The 26,011-nt window shown below is 41.1% G+C and overlaps 1 protein-coding gene across 23 annotated transcripts in view; it reads right to left on the minus strand.

Moving 5' to 3' along the window:
* LTBP1 (latent transforming growth factor beta binding protein 1) overlaps positions 1 to 26,011 on the minus strand; it is a 298,040-nt gene that overhangs the window by 199,166 nt on the left and 72,863 nt on the right. For 19 of the 23 annotated variants that reach the window (XM_072992302.2, XM_072992246.2, XM_072992234.2 and 16 more), the window contains exon 5: positions 10,778 to 10,945. In XM_072992302.2, the coding sequence (XP_072848403.2) occupies positions 10,778 to 10,945 (168 nt within the window). Of the gene's footprint in view, positions 1 to 10,777; positions 11,883 to 26,011 lie in introns of those variants that run through there. The other 4 variants (XM_072992330.2, XM_078383067.1, XM_078383066.1 and 1 more) reach the window with 1 other exon arrangement.

Below are 26,011 nucleotides of genomic sequence, written 5' to 3' on the forward strand. Positions count from 1 at the left end.
GGTCATTTTCTGGTATACGAAGGCTATAGTCAAGAATGTGTTGGCTTTCTTACAAGTCACATCTACTTTTTTAATGTAGCTATTTTCTATAACTCCTTCATGAGAGCCAAATTGCTTTAATAAAATTAACCACTGGGATGAATGCAACACACAGCCATGTATAGCTGCATGAGATGACAGACATGTTTCTTGGTGCCAGAAACTACCACAGCTAATCAGATATTAAAGATACAAGTTTTGGCCACTTGCTCTATTCTTACTTCTAGATGCTGTTTTTCAGAAAGTATATATAAACCTTTTTAAAAAAACATCCTGGCAATAACATTATGGCCAGAATTCTATGACTTACATACCCTAAGGCAAGTGCAACAGAGGAAAATCACAACAATGGAGTCACTGCTTATATTCCTTGTCATATGCCAAGTCACAGGATTGGCATGTGATGAGGAACACGAGCAATTATGACTTAACTTGCAGCACTTCACCACACTGATTTACATAGTTGCACTTATGCTGGCATATTTAAACAACAGGATTCTGGCCAATATGTATTTGATCCATTTGCACGGGAAGACCCAAAGGTTTTTTTTATTTAAATTCTTTCGACAAGCTTGTAAGGTAGACTATGGTCTGAGATGATAAAGTGCTCACTGCCTCCCGGCCCAGTGAGATTCACACTTCAATGATAATTTGGAATGGATGGTAAAAACAGCTTTTACAGAAAGATCAGACTTGCAGTGGTTGTCTTAGCTGTCATGTAAGCCCTGATCACTCTCATCTGATTAGCTGAAATATCAAATGTACATATCAGGAAAATGGAATACTAGCTCAGCTGATGTTTTCCACCACCACCAAGCCATGTTTCAAATGCCAATTGTCATTTTTTGAAGTACGGAGCAGTACATTTATTTGTCTACTCCTCATGCCATGGATTTTTTAAAAAACAAACCAGTAACTTTTCTTTAAAATGCAGTGTTGGTTGGGAGATTGTGGGGAAGTTTACTTGGCAATATCACACCTTATAAGCCAAACAGCATCCAACTTATATTATGGGTACCAACAAATCAGAAGAAAAGGTGATGCTTGATGCACACCTATAGATCCTGCTTTTTTTACAGTTTGAACCTGAATTCAAAAGAAATGTCAGACTAAATAGTTAATCAGTTCTACAAGAAAGAATCACAGCATTTTTGCCTTTTAAAATCTAAATGGATTGTTCTGACTTGCTATAATGTATTAACTCAGAATAGACTTATGAGCAAGAATGAGTCACACAATTATTTACAAAAAGACATGGCTGTGAAGTTCTATAACACGTTGTTCCCTTTTTCCATTCTACATTCTTTGGAAAGCTGAGGAAAAAAGCAAATCTGGAAGGGTGAATTCAACTACAGTACAGTACTTTTCTTCCACCAATGGAAAACTTCCATTTACACTACAGAACAGGGGAAGTGTATTCTCAATCACTTTCCCAACAGTCACCTGTGCTCCCAACTAACTTTGAATGAGAGGTTTTCAGCAAACAGGAGCAGATCTAAAAAACAGAGAGGATTTTTTTTAAAGTCCTCTTTGTTCTCGTAATGAATAGAAGTTAGCTGGAGTCCGTTCAATATTAAACTGCTTAGCTATCATAATTTTCAGTGTTTTAATACCATGGCCTGTTTTGATGTATGCAAAAAAAAAATCTTATGCTCTTCTTGAAAGCTTTTAGGCTGAGAAATTGTGACTAAAAATAAAACTTTTCATAAATTTACAAAGCAAGCGCACTATTGTGCCTTGTGCAATAATGCAATAAGGTGCATATTACGAAAACTCTAAGTATAATCCCCCACATTTTACACTAAATATTTCAACTGAATCTTACATGTTTCTTCAAGCTACACATGCTCCACCTAAAAGAGTCTGGTGAAGGCATATTCCACTGAATAAGACTCACAACTTTAGTCAGTTGGCAGAATTTAGACTCTCTTTTCACAATAAAATTGTGAAAATAGTGCTGATAGGACTTGACATAGTATACCACTACCAAATTTCCAGTACTATGGTAGGTGATGGTAAAGATGGGGAGAAGACTGGGAAGAAAAACCAGATCTGATCTAACAAACCCCCTCCACAGATTACGCAGCAACAGGAATAGGATAGAGTTGTGAGAAAAATAAGAGACAACGGGGTGTACAGCTACATGTTACCAGTGTGTGTGTTTAGTCGTTTAGTCGTGTCCGACTCTTCGTGACCCCATGGACCAGAGCACGCCAGGCCCTCCTGTCTTCTACTGCCTCCCGGAGTTGTGTCAGGTTCATGTTGGTTGCTTCGCAGACACTGTCCAGCCATCTCATCCTCGGTCGTCCCCTTCTCCTCTTGCCATCACACTTTCCCAACATCAGGGTCTTTTCCAGGGAGTCTTTTCTTCTCATTAGATGGCCAAAGTACTGGAGCCTCAGCTTCAGGATCTGTCCTTCCAGTGAGCACTCAGGGTTGATTTCCTTTAGAACTGATAGGTTTGTTCTCCTTGCAGTCCAGGGGATTCTCAAGAGCCTCCTCCAGCACCACAATTCAAAGGCATCAATTCTTCGGCGGTCTGCTTTCTTTATGGTCCAGCTCTCACTTCCATACATCACGACAGGAAAAACCATAGCTTTGACTATTCGGACTTTTGTTGGCAAGGTGATGTCTCTGCTTTTCAAGATGCTGTCCAGATTTGTCATCGCTTTCCTCCCAAGAAGAAGGCGCCTTTTAATTTCAGGGCTGCTGTCTCCATCTGCAGTGATCATGGAGCCCAGGAAGATAAAATTTGACACTGCCTCCATATCTTCCCCTTCTATTTCCCAGGAGGTGATGGGACCAGTGGCCATGATCTTACTTTTTTTGATGTTGAGTTTCAGACCGTTTTTTGCACTCTCCTCTTTCACTCTCATTACAAGGTTCTTTAATTCCTCCTCACTTTCTGCCATCAGAGTGGTATCATCTGCATATCGGAGGTTGTTGATATTTCTTCCTGCAATCTTAATTCCGGCTTGGGTTTCTTCCAGTCCAGCCTTCCGCATGATGTATTCTGCATATAAGTTAAATAAGCTGGGGGACAATATACAGCCTTGCCGTACTCCTTTCCCAATTTTGAACCACTCAGTTGTTCCATGACCAGTTCTAACTGTTGCTTCCTGTCCCACATATAGGTTTCTCAGGAGACAGATAAAGTGGTCAGGCACTCCCATTTCTTTAAGAACTTGCCATAGTTTGCTGTGGTCCACACAGTCAAAAGCTTTCGCATAGTCAATGAAGCAGAAGTAGATATTTTTCTGGAACTCTCTGGCTTTCTCCATAATCCAGCGCAAGTTAGCAATTTGGTCTCGAGTTCCTCTGCCTCTTCGGAATCCAGCTTGTACTTCTGGGAGTTCTCGGTCCACATACTGCTGAAGCCTACCTTGTAGGATTTTGAGCATAACCTTGCTAGCGTGCGAAATGAGTGCAATTGTACGGTAGTTGGAGCATTCTTTGGCACTGCCTTTCTTTGGGATTGGGATGTAGACTGATCTTTTCCAATCCTCTGGCCACTGTTGAGTTTTCCAAACTTGCTGGCATATTGAATGTAGCACCTTAACAGCATCATCTTTCAAGATTTTAAATAGTTCAACTGGAATGCCATCACCTCCACTGGCCTTGTTGTTAGCCAGGCTTTCTAAGGCCCACTTGACTTCGCTCTCCAGGATGTCTGGCTCAAGGTCAGCAACTACATTGTCTGGGTTGTCCAGGATATCCAAATCTTTCTGATATAATTCCTCTGTGTATTCTTGCCACCTCTTCTTGACGTCTTCTGCTTCTGTTAGGTCCCTTCCATTTTTGTCTTTTATCATGTTCATCTTTGCGCAAAATGTTCCTCTAATATGTCCAATTTTCCTGAACAGATCTCTGGTCTTTCCTTTTCTGTTATCTTCCTCTATTTCTTTGCATTGTTCATTTAAGAAGGCCCTCTTGTCTCTCCTTGCTATTCTTTGGAAGTCTGCATTCAAGTTTCTGTAACTTTCCCTATCTCCCTTGCATTTTGCTTCCCTTCTCCTCTCTGCTATTTCTAAGGCCTCGTTGGACAGCCACTTTGCTTTCTTGCATTTCCTTTTCTTTGGGATGGTTTTCGTTGCTGCCTCCTGGACAATGTTACGAGCCTCTATCCAAAGTTCTTCAGGCACTCTGTCCACCAAATCTAGTTCCTTAAATCTGTTCTTTACTTCCACTGTGTATTCATAATTGATTTGGTTTAGATTATACCTGAGTGGCCCATTGGTTTTTCCTAATCTCTTCAGTCTAAGCTTGAATTTTGCTATGAGAAGCTGATGATCAGAACCGCAGTCAGCTCCAGGTCTTGTTTTTGCTGACTGTATAGAGCTTCTCCATCTTTGGCTGCAGAGAATATAATCAATCTGATTTCGATATTGCCCATCTGGTGATTTCCATGTATAGAGTCGCCTCTTGTGTTGTTGGAAAAGAGTGTTTGTGATGACCAGCTTATTCTCTTGACAAAACTCTATTAGCCTTTGTCCTGCTTCGTTCTGAACTCCAAGGCCAAACTTCCCTGTTGTTCCTTTTATCTCTTGGCTCCCTACTTTAGCATTCCAGTCCCCTAGAATGAGAAGAACATCTTTCTTTGGTGTCAGTTCTAGAAGGTGTTGTAAATCTTCATAGAATTGTTCAATTTCAGTCTCCTCAGCAATGCTGGTTGGTGCATAAACTTGGATTATTGTGATGTTGAATGGTCTGCCTTGGATTCGTATTGACATCATTCTATCATTTTTGAGATTGTATCCCATTACAGCTTTTCCCACTCTTTTGTTGACTATGAGGGCTACTCCATTCCTTCTACGGGATTCTTGTCCACAATAGTAGATATGATAATCATCTGAGCTGAATTCACCCATTCCTGTCCATTTTAGTTCACTGATGCCCAGGATGTCGATGTTTATTCTTGCCATCTCCTGTTTGACCACCTCCAGCTTCCCAATGTTCATAGATCTTACATTCCAGGTTCCTATGCAGTATTTTTCTTTGCAGCATTGGATTTTCCTTTCACTTCCAGGCACGTCCACAGCTGAGCGTCCTTTCGGCTTTGGCCCAACCACTTCATTAGCTCTGGAGCTACTTGTACTTGTCCTCCGCTCTTCCTCAGTAGCATGTTGGACGCCTTCCGACCTGAGGGGCCCATCTTCCAGCGTCATATCTTTTAGCCTTTTGTTTCTGATCATGGGGCGTTCTTGGCAAAGATACTGGAGTGGCTTGCCATTTCCTACTCCAGGTGGATTGCGTTTAGTCAGAACTCTCCACTATGTCCTGTCCGTCTTGGGTGTCCCTGCACGGCATAGCCCATAGTTTCTCTGAGTTACTCAAGCCCCTTCGCCACGACAAGGCAGCAATCCATGATGAGGGGACATGTTACCAGTGCATTCATCTAAATATTATAAGACATAATTTGTTACTTCAAAACTGCAAGTTAATTATATAATGGCAATAAAGTGTTTAATTCAAGAGGCATGATTTTGGCATACATCTGTAAGATGAATACTTCAATCCCTCCTATTACTTAGGTTTTCCATCTAGTTGTGCTAGAACTAAAATTGTTTTTTAAAAGCTTCTCATTAATATTCACAATTAGTAGTCACTTCTGAAAATCTGACATAAGATGTTTAAGATGTCCCTTTATATTCTTTCCTGCAATAGAATACTTATTTGCAATGGAACTTTGTAAAATAGAAACAGATTTGGATCCAAGGACTAGAGTTTAATTAAGGCAATGTCTCAGAGGCTAGCCCATGGATTCTTAAGAAAACAGGCTCCCTCAATGTTATCTAAAATCCATTTATTTTCCTCAAGAAACAAAACAAAAACTGAAAGGACAACCTGTACCACTCCACATTTCTTGTCTCTAGAACTTCTACTACCTGTCAAGGACCATATGCTTCTAGAACTGAATTCAATAGTTCCAAGACCCTGAATCCTAAAAGGTAGAAACGGCAGCAACTTCTGAAGTTCACTTACTGCCTTACAGCTACTAACTATTTTACTTGTATGATCTTCCAGTATGTCTCAAAAAGTATTAGAATCCAGTATGATTCTAATACTATCCTATCCTACTGTCACTGTAGTCAAATAATAGTGAACTAATACTTATTAAGGGACGTGGTGGCGCTGTGGGCTAAACTGCAGAAGCCTGTGCTGCAGGGTCAGAAGACCAGCAGTTGTAAGATCGAATCCACGTGACGGAGTGAGCTCCTGTCGCTTTGTCCCAGCTCCTTGCCAACCTAGCAGTTCGAAAGCATGTAAATGCGAGTAGATAAATAGGTACCACCTCGGTGGGAAGGTAAAATGGCGCTCCCTAGTCACACTGGCCATGTGACAACGGAAACTGTCTTTGGACAAGCGCTGGCTCTACGGCTTGAAAATGGAATGAGCACCGCCCCCTAGAGTCGGACATGACTGGACTAAAAAAAAAATGTCAAGGGGAACCTTTACCTTAATACTTATTAACTATCCCACATTTAATTGTGGTTTCACTTTTGTTGATACCACTAATGCAGATCAACAACTTCTACATATATTCGTCTTTTTGTTCCACATATCACATATTGCTGCTGATTCCTTTTTGAGAAATTACTGTATGTGCTGTTTCTAAACTGATTAGGTTAGAAAAAAGGCACATAAGCCAAGACATAAGTGTATAAAGTGACATATAGTTAGATAAAGTGGAGAAGTACTGTATTATCTTCTTCTTTAAAAATAATACAACCCTGGGTCGTCCAGATTCAGGACAGCATATAGTTTTAAAAAGTGTGGAATTTGCTATCACAAGCTTCATTGTAGGCCTGGATGAACTGCTGGAAGTGGTACTCTCAGTGTCTGCTAGTACTGGTGGAGATACTGATTCTCTTAACACCAAACACTATATGTCTCTATACATCAGTTCCTGGAAAATGTAAGTGGGAGGGTAGCATTGCACTCAAGTCCTTGTGGCCTTTCCATAGCATAGGTCATTGGTTGGACCTTTGTTCTGATCCAGTATGGCTGTTCTTCAGCTCTTAAAACCTCTCAACTGAGGTGAGCAGTAAGTTTTAATAAGAAAAATAGCCAAATTACATAGTGTAGGTTTCTAATCTCTGATATATTTTTCATCTCTGATATTTCTTCCTATTTATCAAAAATTAGGACTCTCGTGGTCGTCAAAAGTTTACATATTAAAACAAATCTGTTTTTCATGTAGCTGAGATAATTAAAGAAGTATGGAATTTACTTTTCCACATCCATTAGAGGATTCCATGCACTTGTTTATTTTCCTTGTTTTTCAGTACATCATGCACTATCATATACCAGGCCGAAATTAAGAATAAAATCAATGTGGGATGACTTTTTATTTTTATGTGAAAACATTAAGATGTCATTATCAAGGAATGCACTTGGGTATTAGAGGAATCTGAATTCACACCACAGAATGTTAGTAATGTAGTCTAAGAAAATTTCCATACACAGGCTTCATTCAGATGTAATGCCAAGCCATAGTTTGATGTTACAAGAAGTGAGCCATGGGCTCATGCAGGCTCTTCTCCCTTGAATCTAATTTTTTTAAACAAGCAACAGCTTGCCAGTACATACGAAGAAGGCAACTTAACAGTTTGCCTGCCAAGTTCAAATACAGTTTCCAGGCCAGATCTCCATATGCTGCAGTTTACCTACTTCTGATACAATGGTGAAATAGTATGCTGCTAAATTGGAACTCGCATAAAGGTGGACTAGGAGAAGAGAGCAAAGGAGATTTCCTAATACTGTATTGTTCAAATAACATCAAAGTAGAGATGTAAATTTTGGCCTCATCAGTCCTCACACACATGGAAGACAATATTAATTTTTTTCCTCATAGTGAGAGGATTGGTGGCTTTTAAAAACTGGTCTCAGAAAGAAGCAGTGCATTTGTAAGACTTTTTTTTCGCAGAATCAGACATTTAAAATAATAGGAACTAAAGTTTTGTTGTTGCATCGACTTTTTAAAAAATTCAAGTATTAGATGTATCCTTGGGCTGACTCTGGAAAGTGTTCAGAAACTTCAGCAGGTCCAAAATGCAGTAGCCAGATTGTTAATTGGGACTAGTCACAGAGATCACATAATCCCCCTTTTTACAGCAGCTCTACTGGCTGCTGATCCATTTCTGGGCACAATTCAAAATGTTGGGTATAATCCTTTTATGAACCTGCTCATCAGGAGAGGCCTTTCTCTCGGTCCAGCCACAGGTGCATGGTGACATGGCAGAGGGCTTTCTCTGTTGCTGTTTCCAGACTTTGGAACTCCTTCCCACAGGAGGCCAGGCTGACCCCATCTTTGCTGTCCTTCCACAAGCAGGCAAGGACCTTTCTCTTCAGACAAACTTTCCCTTAATGACTGGCTGCCTGAGTGGGGTTTTTTAATGGATGTTTGTACCTTACTGCTTTGAATGCATTTTTGGTATTGCTTTTGTTTACTGTCTTTTAGTGTGGTTTGATCCTTTTTAGTATTTATATACTTACTTTATATACTTACTGCTTTTAGCTTTCATTATTGTCATTTAATCATGTAACACACCTTGGGTCCTTCTTAAGGAGAAAGGCAGAGTAAACATTTTTTGAATAAATAACTATTTTGGGGAAATCTGCCTACCTTTTTGTGCTATTTGTATGTGTGAACTTAGTTTCAGAAAGATAAAAGAAAACAGACATTTTGCTTAAATGGTGCAAACTGCACCTGGAGGAAAAGCAACTGGTGTCTTGATTTCACACTGGAGGTGAGAACTCTAGAAGAAGCTGCAGAAAACCTGACAGTGGGATATTGGTGAGATTTCTTTACATGTCTGTTCAAAGTATGATTTGGTATTATATCCCAACCCAGCCCATAGTGTATGTAAGTGATTATTAATTGAAGCACTTGGTACTCTCAGTACACGTATTTTAATTGTGATTTGCCACAAAATTGCTATGAGTCTAGAAGGATTAACATCATCACCACGGATCAAATACCCCTACCACTAAGTTAGAACAGCAGTGTTACTGCTCAGCTCCCACATTAACAGCCATGAGTCCTTTCTACCTCTTGCGGTTCATTCATCAGGGCAAGTGGTTGTTGTCTCGCCTCATATTCACACTATCCTCAGCCAGCCCATTCCTGCCTGCCTCCTTACCAGAGGCAAAGGAACTTGGGGGAGGGGGGAGAACAAATCCAGGGGAAGGGAGAGTGAGAGATGATGATGTCTGTTGCTATGTTTTTTTCCGTGTACGTATGGTAGACCTGTTTCAGAGGGCTTTTGGCTGCTGTTGATTTTACCTCAGTTTTCATTACTTTGTGGTCATGGTATATTTTCTGCTTTTTAAGGCTGCTAGGTTTGTGCTCTGTTTTAATATATTTTATTGTTTTAATTACATCACATGATGTTCTGGATGTCCCCAGGCAGAAAAAAGGACTATAAATGAAAATAACAGACAAATACATTGTAAAACAAATGCATTAATAAAATGTATGAATTCCAACTTTTGACCCTGGTCTTGCCCTTACTGGTTCCTGGGCCTTCTGCCCCACCACATACAGTGGGCAACAGGTGTCACTGATTCCTGCTTTTGTTTCCACAGGGAAAAACTTCAAGACATATCCTTAGACCAGAAGAATTATGAATGGGTTGGGCGGGGGGGGGGGGGAGATAAACATACCACAATAAAAAAAACAGGGTTTCTTTTTCTTATACTCAATTTGTATTTGGAAGAGTTTCACCTTTCTAATAGAACAGAAGAATCGCAAATATCACATGTAATGACACTCCAGTAGGCTAAAACCTCCCTAATCCAGTGGAAGAGCATGTTTTTGCACAATAACAAACCTAAAATACATATTATGCAACATCCTGTCTGTTACAATGCAATACAAAATGGAATTAATTCACATTGAAATTAACCAGCTTTGTTTCCAAACAAAATAATTTATCTTGATTAGTTAATTTACAATTAGCTTCTGTAGTAATTATATACCGCCATATAAGCAACAATTAATAGCTAATTCTACACTGCTATATAAACAATATCTGAAAGCCAATTGCTTATTCTTCTTTTGTTTTAAATAAAATGCAAGCATGCCACTGACATTTCTATTTGGAAGCACATAAAAGTTTTTCCTGGAATGATTATTACAATTTACCATATTTTCTAATTTCACTTCTAAGCTGTCAATCTTCCACAGCACAGTCAAAAGTTATAAGCTGGTACTCACTTCATTCAAAATAATGTAGAATTCAGCAATTCTCAAACAATATATTTCAAGAACATTTAATTTAGGTCTAACTATGTTTGACATTTGGTAAAAAGAAAGAAAGAAAGAAAGAAAGAAAGAAAGAAAGAAAGAAAGAAAGAAAGAAAGAAAGAAAGAAAGAAAGAAAGAAAGAAAGAAAGAAAGAAAGAAAGAAAGAATCACCCATAAAATTTAAACAGCATTGGTTGCCCTTTATTTCAACGTATTTGCCCATTCTGTTTGTGGGCTCCTATGAAAAGTTACTAAATATGCCATGCTCACACATTCACAAACACAACATGGATTGTGGATTTTAAGTAGTTACAATCTTCTTTTGCCCTTCAGAAAAATTATCAAGAACAATCAGTAGGATATGGAACAGTCTGAATGACATCATGCTCATAGTCTCTCTAAGAGAAAAGCAAAGAAATGCACACAGTGTATAAACAGTATAAGACGAAAAAGGATTAGCAAGGACCAGAAAGAATTCACAAGACTTACCTACTCGGAAGTTGGATGCTGTCAAGGTGTCAGCAGCGTGTCCATTTTCACTAATCAGTGTTGTGGTGTTTCCTTTCTCACAGCTGTTTTGGCAGGTGCCTTTTTTACAAGTCACTTTACAGATGCTGGGTGTAAAGACCACCTTGATGCGTCCCGTGTGATTCCCCACTGGGAGCAGAGGTAACAAGAAAAAGAAAAACAAAGAGATAATTTTGGCAGCCATTGATATTTTCCTTTAAATGATTTATACCAAAAGAGAAAAATATCGTTTTTTTAAAAAGCAACAAAGTTTTTAAATGGAAGAGCGCAGCCTTCAAGTGCTCTCTCCTCGCTATCCAGTGGTGTCTCTGAAACAGAAGTAGGAAGCTTAACGAACAGCACTCCGGGATCCACTCCAAAACCACATTTAAAGTCAAGTCACTGGAGTGGGATTAGTAATCACAATGCTCCACTTTATTCACAGTCAAAGAGCAATACCAAGGGCATGACAGCTTAAATAGGCAACCCTGACAGGCAGATGTAATGTAAAGTGACTGGCTGTTCACCTAGGGGTGAATAAACTCTTGCCGTCTTTCCCCTCCTGTATACTTTCCCTGTTTCTACACTTATTAAGTCACTATTTGTAGCCCAACCCCTGGAAATGTTTTAGGCATGCCGCATGTCTGAAAACATCTGTCTCAAATCTCCTGGCACCCCAGTCTGAAGTGAACAAATCCTGTGACGCAGCTGCTGGGACCCTCCCCCCACCCTCTTCGAGATTCTTGGAACAGTTACTGCATGTGGATTTACATATTATAGCGTTTACTTTGCTGCCGACTACCAGGATATAAACCAAGGTTTTAATTGTGAAACTATGCCAAAGCAAAGCTTCAGGAGAATGTTTCAGACCCAAATCTGTCACTGGTAAGAGGTGGGATGGAAGTTGGGAATCAGGACAAGCATCTTCCAAACACGTATCTTAATGCTTTTAATCTGATTTAATCATTATCATCATTTGTATCTCATTTGTCCTTTCAAAAGAATGACAAAAGCAACTAACAACATCATGGTATGGGGAGGGGCAAGAGGAATCTATGTTATCTACTGAAATATTTAAAAAACAAGAAAAAAAGATCCAATGGTACAATTTCTTTGAATCATGCTGCTCCTGCAAGACACAAGGATGTTTTCTCCCTCCAACAGTCCTCTGTGCATCTTAAAGACTACTCTGGAGTACATGGAAATTTTCTGGAGCAGTTTATTTGGCACGAGGGATGTTGGCAGGTCTTCTCGTCCGAGTCCCAAGTCTGAGACTTTGGGTCCAGGTCCTGAGGTTTCATGCCTCGAGTCCAAGTCTCTAGATGTTTGCCCCACCCCTGGGACGCACATACACAGACAGCGGAGCTGGAAGCAAAGCTGAGCCAGCAAAGGAACATGTGCAGACACAGGAGGGCAACGTCCGTTCCCTGAGCCGGCCCCTGTCTCTGCACATGCGCCAGTCTACCACCTGGGTGGTGGGTGCATGGGTGGAGGCAGCAGCCAGCTCCTGGAAGAGAAGTGGGCTTGCTGCTTACGAGGATGTTGGTGGTGGCAGGAGCAGGTAAGAAAGCCCATCCCTAAAAGGGACTTGACAATGTGACCAGAAAAAAAGGGTCAGAATCGCGAGATGAGTCCAAGTCTTTCAAAACCCACAACAAACCTGTGTTGAGTCCTAGTCAAGTCACAGGTAAGACTAAAGTCAGACTCAAGAGCAAGTTGCAACTCAAGAGTCCCCATCCCTATTTGGCACCATGAGGGTCTCCGGAAAAAAAGGGAAGGGGAAAAACATTCTTATTTCACTGGCATAGGATATCACAGTACCCCATCAGGTACCGGTCTAAGAGCACAAGCCTACGGAGCCGCAATGGCTGAGCTGATGCTAAACTAGCTGAGGCTGTGCTGAATCCAAACTCCTCCCAGCCTGGTGATGCTAGACATTGGACTATACTGACCTTGGCCTAACTCTGTGCTGGCACAACAGCTGGGACTTTGTGCTAAAAGGGTTTTGGAGTTGCCGTAACTCAGCTCATCCACCCCTTTGGCTTTTCTCCTGGCTGATCCCAGCCAACATAATAGTTGTGCCAAGCAAATCCAAGATCAGCTATTACAAGGACCATTATACTGGCTCAAGAACAGTTGTGCCAGCACATCTGGGATTAGCCAGTACATGGGCAGTTGTGCAAACACAACAGGCTTCTGCCCATTCCAAATCCACAATAGCCAATGAGTTTTGATTGCACTGCCTGTCAGTTAATAAATAAAAAAAATTCATGGCTCTGTCAGACAAAAAGTATAACAAAAGGCAAGCTGCATGTTAATAAAAAATACACACTAACATGCCAGTCCAGTAGCCAATCTATAAAATCATTTGAATGTTTTAATTAAAAGAGAGATAGGCAACTTCAAGCCAACAGAAACTAAGAGAAAAATTAAGCAAGGCCAGCTAATACAGCAATTCTTCATAAATATGGATCCCCTTGTGATAAACCTCTCCTCACCCCTCAGTTAATACTGAGGCAGAAAAAAGTGAGTCTATCATATCATACTTTAAAGGTGAGAAATGCACAAAATCTGTATTTTTCTAGTTGGTGAAATATGTATTTCACAGAATAAGCTTTTGTGCCACTATGGCCAATATCCTGTTGGACAACTCTGCCCGCACATTGTCAGCAGCAGACTGCGCCTAATCAAATATTTCATTTTTCATTCCTGTTGCTCAGGCACTGCTACCCAACAGGTTATTATCCTCTCACTTTTTCTTCCTTTTCAAAAACCCTACTCTTATTAAAGCCACCAGACAGATGCCAAAAAGAATTTACATTTCCCCCTTGTTAATGCTCTAAAGCACTGGTTCTTAACCTTTGTTACTCAGATGCTTTTGAACTGCAACTCCCAGAACTGCAAACTCCCAGCTTGTGGTGAAGGCTTCTGGGAGTTGCAGTCCAAAACTCCTGAGTAACCCAAGGTTAAGAACCAGTGCTCTAAATCAGAGGTCTCAAAACTTTTCAGTGGGAGGGCCACATCATATATGCTCCACATTTCTGAGGAACGAAGGATGATGCACGCCCGCTCTCTCGCCCTCCTGCTAGCCCATCAACCCACACTCATGTATGCACATTAGTGCACCTGCCCAGATAAAAAGGCAAGGTGGGCCAGATGTGGCCCGCGGGTCATAGTTTGGACACCCCTGCTCTAAAGCAAGTTCATTATTCATCAGCACAAATAGAATAAAACTAATTTATTTTACACAAAGTTTCCAAGGCTAATTTCTTCAGAAGTTTAGCATTTGTTTTCAACATTTACAAATAACCAGTCTTTTCCCTGACCAAGAAAAGTACAACACTGGTTGGATACTCATGTGAGATATGAATGTCCAAAGGGAAAATATTATGGATAATGCTTAAGAAAATGGAGAATGTTTTGTAACATCAAAAGAATATCATTTTGTATTATTTTTGGCTTTTAGTAAGACTGAATAGAAGCTAAGAAAAACAGTGCCAGGCGATTCTTTTGCAAACAGTGGTATTAAACTGTTTCCCTACCAAATTTATAACAAATACTGTACCACCGATTTATCCCAATGAACTTCCTTAGAGCAAACACCTTTAAGCTAATTTTTACATACATATTTTCCAAAAGTAACCAGCCACACATGGTTCAGGGGGACATCCCCCAATGGCTAATTATAGGCCCAAAGCAGACTGTGCAGTTTGCACAGATGGTCTGCAACAGTTGCATGCTCCTTAGAAGACAAAAAACATTAATTTACCTAGCTCTGATAGCACTTCTTATCAGCTTTATCCTAACCAATCAAGGGATGGGCAGGGATATACCTGTGTTGAAGACATACAAAAGCACAATACTTGTTGTTTTTCCACTCATTTTGATTTTATTACTTAACAATGAATTTCTAACCCTTTTTTTTCCCTAAGAACAAACTGTATCTTCTGGAAACTAGTTCCATATACCTGTACAGACAGAGGTACAAAATTGCTTGCAAGTTGCTAAGCCATTTGCATTTTAAGAACCTCAACAGTCAGTTCTTTAAAGACCACAGAGTGCTTTACTATTTTATTTGGCTTGAGAGAAAAAATAAATCTTTTCCTAGAAAACTGTAACTCCTGTCCTCTGAAGATACCGGCCACAGAGACTGGCAAAACGTTAGGAAGAACAACCTTCAGAACACGGCCAAAGAACCCGAAAAATCCACAACAACCATTAAAACCATAACTGTTTCTAGCCCTTATTTCAACATGCCCTTCACAACCTTTTCTTTTTCTTTTTCTTTTAGGAAGCAATCTAATTGCAAAAACATGCTTAGCTGAGTGATGTCTATCAGGCTGGCAAAGGTCCCTACTAAGAATCTCAACTGCAATTCAGCACAGCAGTGCCACAGCATGGCTTAAATTGAGCTCTGTCAGTACAGATGGGACTGAATGGCAATTCAGGTTTGGGTTCTTAAGACATGACACAAACAGAATAGCCAACTTTATACTAATAATACAACGCAGCATAATATAGGACTGTTGTAAGTGAGCTGGAAAAGTCAATAATGCATAGCTGGGGAACTTACAACATATAGGGATAGATATATGATGGTGTGAGGGTCCTTTTGTCTTCGCCTCCCCCGACCCCAATAAAACAGGAGACGCCTTAGTACCAAACAACTTGTCTTCATTTATTAACTGGGGAAAGGGTATAGAAGTGTCTATTAAGCTGGGGATAAACTTCTCCTGAGGGAGCAACGGCTCAATCAGGGGCACCCAATCTTCGTCAAACGGATTACTTGACTTCGAAGCCCATGGACCGGCCTGAACCCGTGAGGGTTCTTTGGGTTCGAAGTCATCTGGATCTGGTATCAATAGTGGGGTGGCCTCTTCATACCCTGCATATCCCCAGGGTACATGGTTCTCCGTCCTTGAGTCACCCCAGGGTCCTGGTAGCAACCCAGTTTCCTCAATTCCTCCAGATGCCATCGCCTCTTTTCTTCTCTCTCTTTCTCCACTCTCTTCTTCTCCTCAGCCAACTTACGTCGCCACTCCCTGGTCTCTCTTTCTCCTCAGTAAGAGGGGCGTACTACCATTTCTCTCCTTCTCTTCTCCTCAGCCTCCCTCCTAGTGAGACGCACCTGTTCCCACTGGCCGGTCCAAGGGTCTTGGATGGACACCCATTCCCATCCACCCTCGTCCACGTCACACCGGCTACTGACTTCTCCTGCCGCTCCCTCCTCTGGCTCCTTCCAACCTCTTCCCGCCCAAACCTGAGGAGTCTGGGTCCCTATACTTAACCCCTTCATGCCCCGTTCTAAATCAACGGTATCCACTGCCTGGTGTAACATCCGGGGTGGAAATGGCTTGGGTGCTGTCTGGGTGCCCACGGAGACTCTAGGGCGCGACGGCACTCCCAACATCACCTCATGACCCGGGGAGCGGGTATCACAGATGGGAATGATGTAGACATAATATATAGGAACTTCAGTAAGTATTTTGTCAAAGAGCTTCATGATATTCTGATTAGCAAGCTAACTAGGTGTGGGCTGGATAGAACAATTGTATGATGGACACACAGTTGGTTACAGAATCACACTCGTGGCGCAGTGGTTAAACCGCTGTACTGCAGCCAAAACTGTGCTCACGACCTGGGGTTCAATCCCAGGTAGGCGGCTCAAGGTTGACTCAGCCTTCTATCCTTCCGAGGTCAGTAAAATGAGTACCCAGCTCGCTGGGAGGCAGGGGGCAATGTGTAGCCTGCATAGTTAACTTGTAAACCGCCCAGAGAGTGCTTGAAGCACTATGGGGCGGTATGTATAAGCAGCACACTTTGCTTTGCTTATCAATGGCTCCTTCTCAAACCGGGAGGAAGTGACAAGTGGGATACCACAAGGCTCAGTCCTGGGCTCAGTGCTCTTCAACGTTTTTTTATTAATTACTTAGAGGAAAGGGTGTAGGGAATGCTTATCACATTTACAAATGATACAGAATTGGGTGGAATAGCTAAAATCTTGGAAGACAGAAATGAAATTCAAAAAGATCTTGATAGGCTTGAGTACTGAGCTGAAAACAGCAGAATGAAATTTAACACTGGTAAGTGCAAAGTTCTAGGAAAAAGAAAAGCACAGATGGAAGATGGTGGATCCTTTGCTCAGTAATACTACATGTGAGAAGGAACTTGAAATTGTTGTAGACTGCAAGCTGAATATGACCCAACAGTATGATGGGGCTGCAAAAAAGGTCAGTGCTATTTGTGAATGCAACCTAAAATACAGTTTCCAAATCTCATGAAGTACTCGGTCCCCTCTATCTGGCACTGGTTAGGCCTCATCTTGGGTACTGTTGCAGTTCTGGACACTGCACTTTAAGAAGAATGCTGACAAGTTGGAATAAGTTCAGAGGAGAGCAGCAAAGATGATGAGGGGACTGGAAACCAAACCCTATGAGGAAGACTGAAAGAATGGGGTGCATTTAGCCTTAAGAAAAGAAGACTAAGGGAATATATGACAGCCCTCTTCAAACATCTGAAAGACTGTCATATAGAGGAAGGGCAGGATCTGTTTTCAATCGCCCCAGAGTACAGGACACATAACAATGGGCTCACATTACAGGAAGCCAAATTTCTGTTGAATATCAGGAAAAACATCCTAATTAATGTTAGAGCAATACAAAAATGGAACCAGTTACCGGAGGATGTGGTGAGCACTCCAAGGCTGAAGGCATTCAAGAGGAAACCAGACAATCAACTGTCAGATATATTTTCATTTGGATTCCTGTATTGAACAGGGGGTTGGATTCAATGGCCTTATAGGCCACTTCCAACTCCTTTATTCTATGATTCTATGATCTCACCCATTCTAATTTTTTTTACCAGTTTAACACTTTTGACCTTTTATCCAACCCTTTGGAGGTCTTCTAACTAGTGCCACACAATCTCCCCGCTGACATGGAGACATGGATCTGCTGGGATACCATCAGCTTGAAGAAAGCTCAGAAGACACAGGTCTGGAAATTTTTTAAAGGTATCTCTTTTCCCTTGTGTGTGGCTCTTAACTGATTTATCCTGTGGGTTAATGGCCCGTGATATAACAAATGTTTCAACATCTCTGCAGTAAGGCATTAAAGAATTTAAGGGCATATCAGACCGCCTTCAGTTTTTTTTCCAAGACGGGAACATCTAGGAAGAGTATACTTCCAAGAATCTATGGTTAATGCTTTCCCTTTTCACATCTGCAGAACACATAAGTGCAATTGCAGGAACAGCAAGGTCTTCATACTCTCTCTGTCTTCTCCTTTTAATATGTCAAACCTCTTCAGAACATCTGGTGGTAAAATGCTGACCACAGCAGGAAAAGCTCCCATTGTGTTTGCATGTCCTAACAGAAACACATAACAGAGGTTATACAGGCTGTTTTGAAACGGTGTATCAAGGGTAAAGCAAGGGCTTGCACAACCTCGAGAGCTGCACTGCACTTATTCATGATAATTTATGGTAGACTTTTGCATTCTAATGGGGAAAAAGAAAAGATGCCGTTTATTTAACAAAGAGATGAAATCAAAGCAAATAAGGCATCTTTGGGTATGCCTCTGTAGCAACTTAAAACCTGAAAAACAAATGGAGAAATAGATGTCCAGATCCTGCCTCCCTGCTGGTATCTCCACTCCTCGGGGGTGCTGTTATACACATTCATAGGCACAGCAGACCTGATTTATGGGGCCAGACCGACCAGTCACTGTTGCGCTGTTGCTACAGGCTACGGGCTCCCTTCTATCGCTCTGGAGCTCGCAGTGGATTAGCGACTCCTGGCAGAAGGTGGGATGATGAGCCTCTCTCCTAGGTCGAAGAGTGGCTTGCCAATCACAAGCTCCAGAGTGATAGGAAGGGAGTGTGGAGCCTGCAGGAGCGGTGGAATGGTGCGTGGTCCGTCTGGCCCCAGGGGGCCAGACCCTCCTTATCTGCACCTGTGGGGGGATATTCATATTTGTATAGGAATACCTCATCTCTATTTACAATGCATGCAAGCATAAATGGATCCTTATTCTCACCCAACAATGCATGACAATAATTAATTATACATGAAAGGAATAACTAAAACTTTTTTTACAAATACACCTTTCATACTTGAAGTTCTCATCTGTCATTCTGTTACTGCCTTAAAATACTAAAAATGCAAATGGCACAAAATGCAAATGGCCCTGGTGACAGGAAAAAAAGGTCAAGGGAAAATAATTGCTTATTATAAATATTGAAAAAAACAGCTCTGTGAATTTTATCTCATAACTATCCATTTTACAATTAGGGAACTGAGACTGGTACATATTACTGTGCAATCCTAATATGTGGAAGCATTACTGAAAATCATGGCAAGTCAGAAGTGCCATTCTTGACAAATTTCTGTATGTCTGCTGTGCATCAGTCTCAATGGGAACCATGTGATGTATTGTGCAAGCAAAATGTGTAATACTGTTTGCTTTTATGTAATGGCTAGCATACAGTGGGGTCTCTACTTAAGAACGTCCCTACTTAAGAACAATCCAACTTAAGAACAGCTCCATTTGCTAAATTTTGCTTCTACTTGAGAACAGAAATCCAAGATAAGAACAGGAAAAAAAAACCTTTTCTGCTCTTTTTTTAACCTTAGGTCATCTTAGGTTAAAAAAAATTCTCCCCCTAGTCGTAGAGTACGTATTAACCAGCTTTGCATTAGTTCCTATGGGAACTAATGCTTCAATGTACAAACGCACCTCTACATAACAAAAAAACAGCCAGAACGGATTAATTGGTTTTCAGTCCATTCCTATGGGAAATTTTGCTTCAACTTAAGAACGTTTCAACTTAAGAACACCATTCCAAAACGGATTAAGTTCTTAAGTAGAGGTTCCACTGTAGTTTCTATGGCCGGAAAAGAGCAGATACGGATTAAATGGTTTTCAATGCATTCCTATGGGAAATGCAGATTCAACATAAGAACTTTTCAACTTGAGAACCACCTTCCAATACAGATTAAGTTCTTAATTAGAGACCCCACTGTATTTATAAAGGTATAACTTTACATTGTACAAAGATAGATATGATTTCAGCCATTCACTTGCCCCAAATCGTTTAGTCAAAGCATGCTTTTGGATCCAAATGTTTCATTCCATTCATAGAAGGAAAGCTCTATGTGTTTATCATGTGCAAAGTTAATCTGTGAATGGAACTCACTTAACCTTAGAATTCAAGATAGAGATTGGATGGGATTTCAATCACAGCTAGCTATGATCTATTACACTATTTTTATTTTTATATTATTTTTCATGCTTAGTACTGGCAATATACCCAGTTCAGTGCAGTGGGAAATAAAAAACAATAGTTTCCACCTTGAAAGTCTAACAATTTAACAGCAACATCAGAAAATAAAATGTGACCCAACGTACGGCTCACTGTGACAAACTGAATCATGAGCTGTTATGCTGTAATAGAAAAAACTAGCAGAGGAATGGGCATTTGGCACGGCTTGTGACCAGATGGCCATGACAGCTGTTTTGGCCATACCTAGATAGGGTTATACAAGGTGAATGAATTCTATAAGCTAACTTTGTAGCTCTTTTCACTTATAATGTTAATACTGCAGGAGGCAATTATGGGCAGATTTTACTGACATTTTTAATGGACTTGAACAAGTCCTATTTAAGATTTTTTTTTATTTCATTGTTTGACTTCACAGATCTTTTCAGAATTCACAGACATGTGTTCAGACAGTTATTATATGTGACATCTTCACACAGTTACAATACTGCAAGATTTCTAGCTGTGAACATGTTCAGCAGCTCAAATGGACCAAATGCTATTTGGAGCATGATTCCAATACCACAGAAGTCTTAAGGCATTTTGTTAATGAAGTCATTGGAAGTCTTTTTCTCCTAAAGTCAGACACACCATTCTACTTTCTCTGTGAAATGGGTCAAAAAGTCAGGCAAGGTAACACATTACAGGGCACGGAGAACAGACACCAATATTGTCATCAAGCTGCTGGCATACATTTAGAGCAAATATGGGCAGACAGAAAGTTAAAAAATACTTTCTTAACCCATGCATATTATATGACATACTGTATTAATATGACGTTTTCATGGGTCCAAAATCTGCTCCTCCTGTCGTAACAAGATATAACTGATAAATTCCATTATAAATGTTCCACCAGAATATACATATAAAAATGTCTTTCAAATTTTTCTTAGCTATCTCGAATACCTTTTAAACTGCTGATAAAACATACGCAAAAGGAAATTACTTATTTCCTAAAGTGGGCCTGTCCCAGTTACTTCCCTATCACATCCAGATTAACTCTTCCCAAACTTTTTAAAGCTACCACTATACAGCTGATATTGCATAAATAATAGAATAAAATATACAGTGGTGCCTCGCAAGACGAGCGCTCCGTTTTACAATGAAATTGCATAACGACTAAGTTTTTGTGATCACAAAAGTGATCGCAAAATGATGTTTCCTATGGGGGAATTTCTCTTTGCGATGATCGGTTCCCTGCTTCACAAGCAGAACATTCTGAATATTCATTGGCTCTTGGGTAATGGTACAACTGCATGTACTAATTTATGCCCTATGTGTTTTAGAGTACTGTTGTAGACTGTCCTCCAGTAGACAGAAAACAGATACCAGGTCTATTATATTACATACTCTTCCTTATGTGAGATTTTTTTCAGTCACTGATTGGCTTTATTTGAATACTTAATTGCTTTATAACTGATGAGGCTGTACACAAGGGCACAGATTGAACCAGTTTTAAAAATAGTATTTGGCATTTAATACAAGTACATATAAACAATCAGAAAAACATAAAATAATAATAATAAAATAAGCATTTTCAAATAAATATCAAGTTGCGAAATTAACCTGAAGAACTTGTGAAGCAGGCAATGAGTTTCATCTTTCCATAGCTTGTTTAACGAATTTAGTAGTTGACTTTATGGAATATTTAAAAAGTACACACACTTTGGCCACTGCAAAAACATTTACACAAAGCTGCATCTTGTCGCATGTTTGGTTTAGTAATTTATTACAACCATGTGAGTATCCACAGGGACTCACATATCAATAACTCACAATAATTGCTATGCTGTACTCTGTCCCTTTTTCCTTGTTTTGCCAACTTCTCTTTCACATCTGTCCACATACACAATCCATGCCTCCTTCCACTTACCCACTCACTCATGCCATCCATCCATATCCCCACCCTTTTTTCATGAAAATGTTGATGAATGCAGGCGATTTTGGAGAGTTGCTGCATTATAAAAGCCCCACTGAGCATGGGGGACTTATTGCAGTTGTGATATCTCTGTAATATTTTTGTGAACTTATTAGGGATTTTTGTGATGTGCCCAAACGATGCAAGTTATTGTGAGGTCTATATAAACATTGTAAATAAATAATTTGTTGTTATGTGCAGTCAAGCCAGAATTGACTTATAGTAACTAGAGATGTGCATGAACTTTGGTTCGAAGGTTCATACTGGTTTGTATATGCTGCACGTTTCCTTCCCCTCTGGCTGGATCCCCCACTCACCTGCTGGTGCATATTCCTCTCCTCTTCTTCTTCAGCTGTTCAACCAGTCTCCAGCAGGAGTATGGGTTGCCCTGCCCTGCCTCCTTAGCTGATCACCCACTCAGACAAGGAGGCAGAAAAGGCAAGTTTGTGCTCCTGCCAGGCACTGGTCGAACAGCCAAAGAGGAGGAGGAGAGGCTTCAGCTCCAACTGGTACATGGGTCATTGGCTGGGCAGGTGGCGAAAGGGAACCTGTGGCACCTGTGGTGCCGCACATACGACCCAGCATGAACCTCCAAACTGAGGGTTGTGCTCATCTTTAATAGTAACCCTAAGAGGGTTTTCAAGGAAAGTGAGATATTTAAGTAGTTTTACCACTTCTGCTCCCCCAATGAGCTTTCATGGTCAAACAAAGATTCGAACCCTGGTCTCCAGAGTCCTAGTCCATTACTCTATCTACTACACCTTACTGGGTACTCTTGTACACATTATTTAATCTTATAATTGAAAGTTTTAGTAGACCTTTGAGTAGGTTTCTCAAACTATGAGAATCAGATAAAAACTGAGAAAGGGGATTCCCCACGCTGGAGAACTGGTCACACATTCAAAGTGTCATTAAACAAGCAGGCCATTAAGTGCGGAATGGCTGTATTTCTTTCAACTATGCCATCTAGATTTATCAAGTCTCAGAGTGCTAGCTTCAGGAAATGGTCATGCACTTTTGGGATTGCAGGCTGAGGGACAAATCTCAGGGTCAGTAGCACTGGAGGAGGAGGTATTTTAATTTCTGAGTGGGTGGGTAGGATTTGGCTTTAAAATCTGAGCACCCTTCTCCAGTCATTCTCACTGAGAACAGGATTCTCTTGTACATGTGCATTCTGCTTGAAATGGTGTAACGCGTACAAGTGAATGCACTCACTGGTGCATGCACTCCAGTCTCCTTCTCCTTGTGTTTGGATTTCTGGCACATTCACATTGGGCTTGCTGTGCCATTTTGAGCAAGGTGGGGATGGAACACCAGCATCTCAACTCAAAAGTGTTCTAGTTGCATAAGCCCTAGCAGCATGAGTGCAATGCATGGGGAAACTCCTTTTTTCCCTGCACCATCGTAAGGGACTGCCCTCTCTTTCAAGTTCTGTTCTGAAATCTCAGAAAATAGAATGCTGCAAGACTGGCAATCCTGCTGCCCATAATATAAGAAACCTCTGCCCCTCTATATGTTTTGTATTAAAATTCCTATAACCTTTTGCCACCAGTCATACTGGAAGTGGATTTTGTTGCAGTTGAATAAATGCACAGAAAGCAAATATTTAGTTGCATGTATTATTTATTTAGGATACCTAGTGTGGTGTAGTGCACTAGTTCTTAACCTTGGATTACTCAGGAGTTTTGGACTGCAACTCCCAGAAGCCTTCACCACCAGCTGTGCTGGCTGGGGTTTCTGGGAGTTGCGGTTCAAAAACATCCGAGTAACAAAGGTTAAGAACCACTGGTGTAGTGGATAGAGTGCCAGATTAGGATTCAGGGTTTAAATCCCTGCTCAGCCATGGAGGTATGGCACTGGTAGAACAACTCCATAAATTATCTTAAAAATTACCTTGAAAGACCTATTAGGGTTGCTGTAAGTCAGTTCTGACTTAATAGCACACAACAATAATTTATTTATTTATGATGTTTATATAGACCACACAATAACATGTGTCCTTTAGGCCAGTGGTTCTTAATCTTTGTTACTCGGATGCTTTTGAACTGCAACTCCCAGAAACCCCAGTCAGGACAGCTGGTGGTGAAGGCTTCTGGGAGTTGCAGTCCAAAACTCCTGAGTAACCCAAGGTTAAGAACCAGTGCTTTAGGCACATCACACAACTTCCAAATAAGTTCACAAAAATATTACAAAGATATCATAACTGCACAATTCTGTGGTTGTTTATTCAGAAATAAGTCCTACTATGCTCAGCATCTAAGTGTGTTTAGAACTGCAGTATGTTACTGCCTGACTTTCCAAAGGCTATTAAATTGTGCAGAGTTGTCCTGGAACCTCTTACCACTTTGGAATGTGGGCAACATTAAATAATACAAACTATGTTCCTTGAATAACTGTCCATCTGCGTAACATTAAGGGGTCATGCAATTTTGGCAGTGGTAACCTGCTGCAATATATGCTACTGATAGTCAAAAGGATGCTAAACATACAGCCTTGAAAGGTCTCGGAACATAAGGCTCTTGTGGATCAGACCTTCCTCTTCAGGTAGGCCTTTAAGCAGTAAGTTATCTCAGGAATGCTGGTTTTGAACTTAAACATTTTTAATGTTTTTAATTGTATTTATGCTTGATTGTTTTAATCTTAATGCATGTAATCTTGTAGCTGCACTGATTTTAAAATATAATTTAAGAATTGTGGAAGGGAAAATATTCCTTGTTTGCTTGTCCGTTCTTCCTTAACACATCATGAACAGATTTAACAAAGGTGCCCATTCAGTGAAATTTGCACAGTAAACTTTTACTCGGCTATCATTTTTAGCAGGGGACAACTCTGCTCCCCTTCGCTCCCAATGATAACTCTTAGAGCAGTTATTGGCAACAGAGATCTGGGCTCAGTGACATCATGCCAGTGGCAGTTGGTCTCCATTGTGGTTGGTGGAATGGAGGGTACAGGTTGCCAAACACAGTCAAACAGTCATTGCCAGGGGCAAAAGTAACTATTCATACACACATACATACTGTATACTGTAGCTACTTATTCAGACACTGTCTCAACACCCCTTCATTTACAGCAGGCTTGTCCAACCTGCGGCCCGAGGGCCGCATGCGGCCCAGGTCAGCTCATAATGCGGCCCAGTGCAATATTTTATTTTTAAAGAAATTCCAAAGTTTCAAGTTACACTGCCAGCACTTGCGGCCGGAATGTGGCCGGGGCATGTCACGATGGGGGGGGGGGAGAGAGGGAAGGAAGGAAGGAGCGGGAGGGGAGGGGAGGGGAGAGGGGGGCTGCGTGACTGCATTGCGCCATCCCTGTCAATAGGTGGACCCCCTCCCGGCCCCATAAAGCCACCGGAGTCGAAGCTGGCAGCCTCTGCTGTTTGAGATCGCAGCTGCTGGTAAGTGCCCTTGGAGCGGAGCTGCGGAGGATGGCTAGGGCTGCCCCCCATGTGGCCCAAACCAAATTTATGTGCGGCCCAAACCAAATTTATGTGCAGCCCAAACCAAATTTTCATCTTCTAATGTGGCCCAGGGAAGGTGAAAGGTTGGACACCCCTGATTTACAGTACTCCACAACTCAGGTGAAGGACAAAAAATGTTACATCTCGCCAAGAATTAGAAATGTTAACACCCCCTGCTGCTTCTCTCTTCTTCTTTCCCACCCACCACAAGAAGCACAGTAAAGTTGGAAGTTCAGTAGAAAGGCCTCAGCCCTCCCCCCCAGGGAAAGCTGGCTGACAAGAACAAACTGGCCAATTGCCAGAGAAACTAGCCACTCTCCTCTTGTCCTAAAGGGCCAGCCACCACCATACCATGGCAAAGGCTACACTGATACCACTAATCTACCCACAAGGTCATTCCAGAGGGACAGAGAAGATTTGGTCTTTTCTGCTTTCCTGCCATCATGGGGGTGTGGGTGTGGGGTAGAATTATGCACTCTCCTGAAATATTGCTAACCAGAATGTTTGTGATATAAATCAAACT

This window comes from Pogona vitticeps, chromosome 1, assembly GCF_051106095.1.
Source record: "Pogona vitticeps strain Pit_001003342236 chromosome 1, PviZW2.1, whole genome shotgun sequence".
In the NCBI taxonomy this organism is placed as follows: Eukaryota; Metazoa; Chordata; class Lepidosauria; order Squamata; family Agamidae; genus Pogona; species Pogona vitticeps.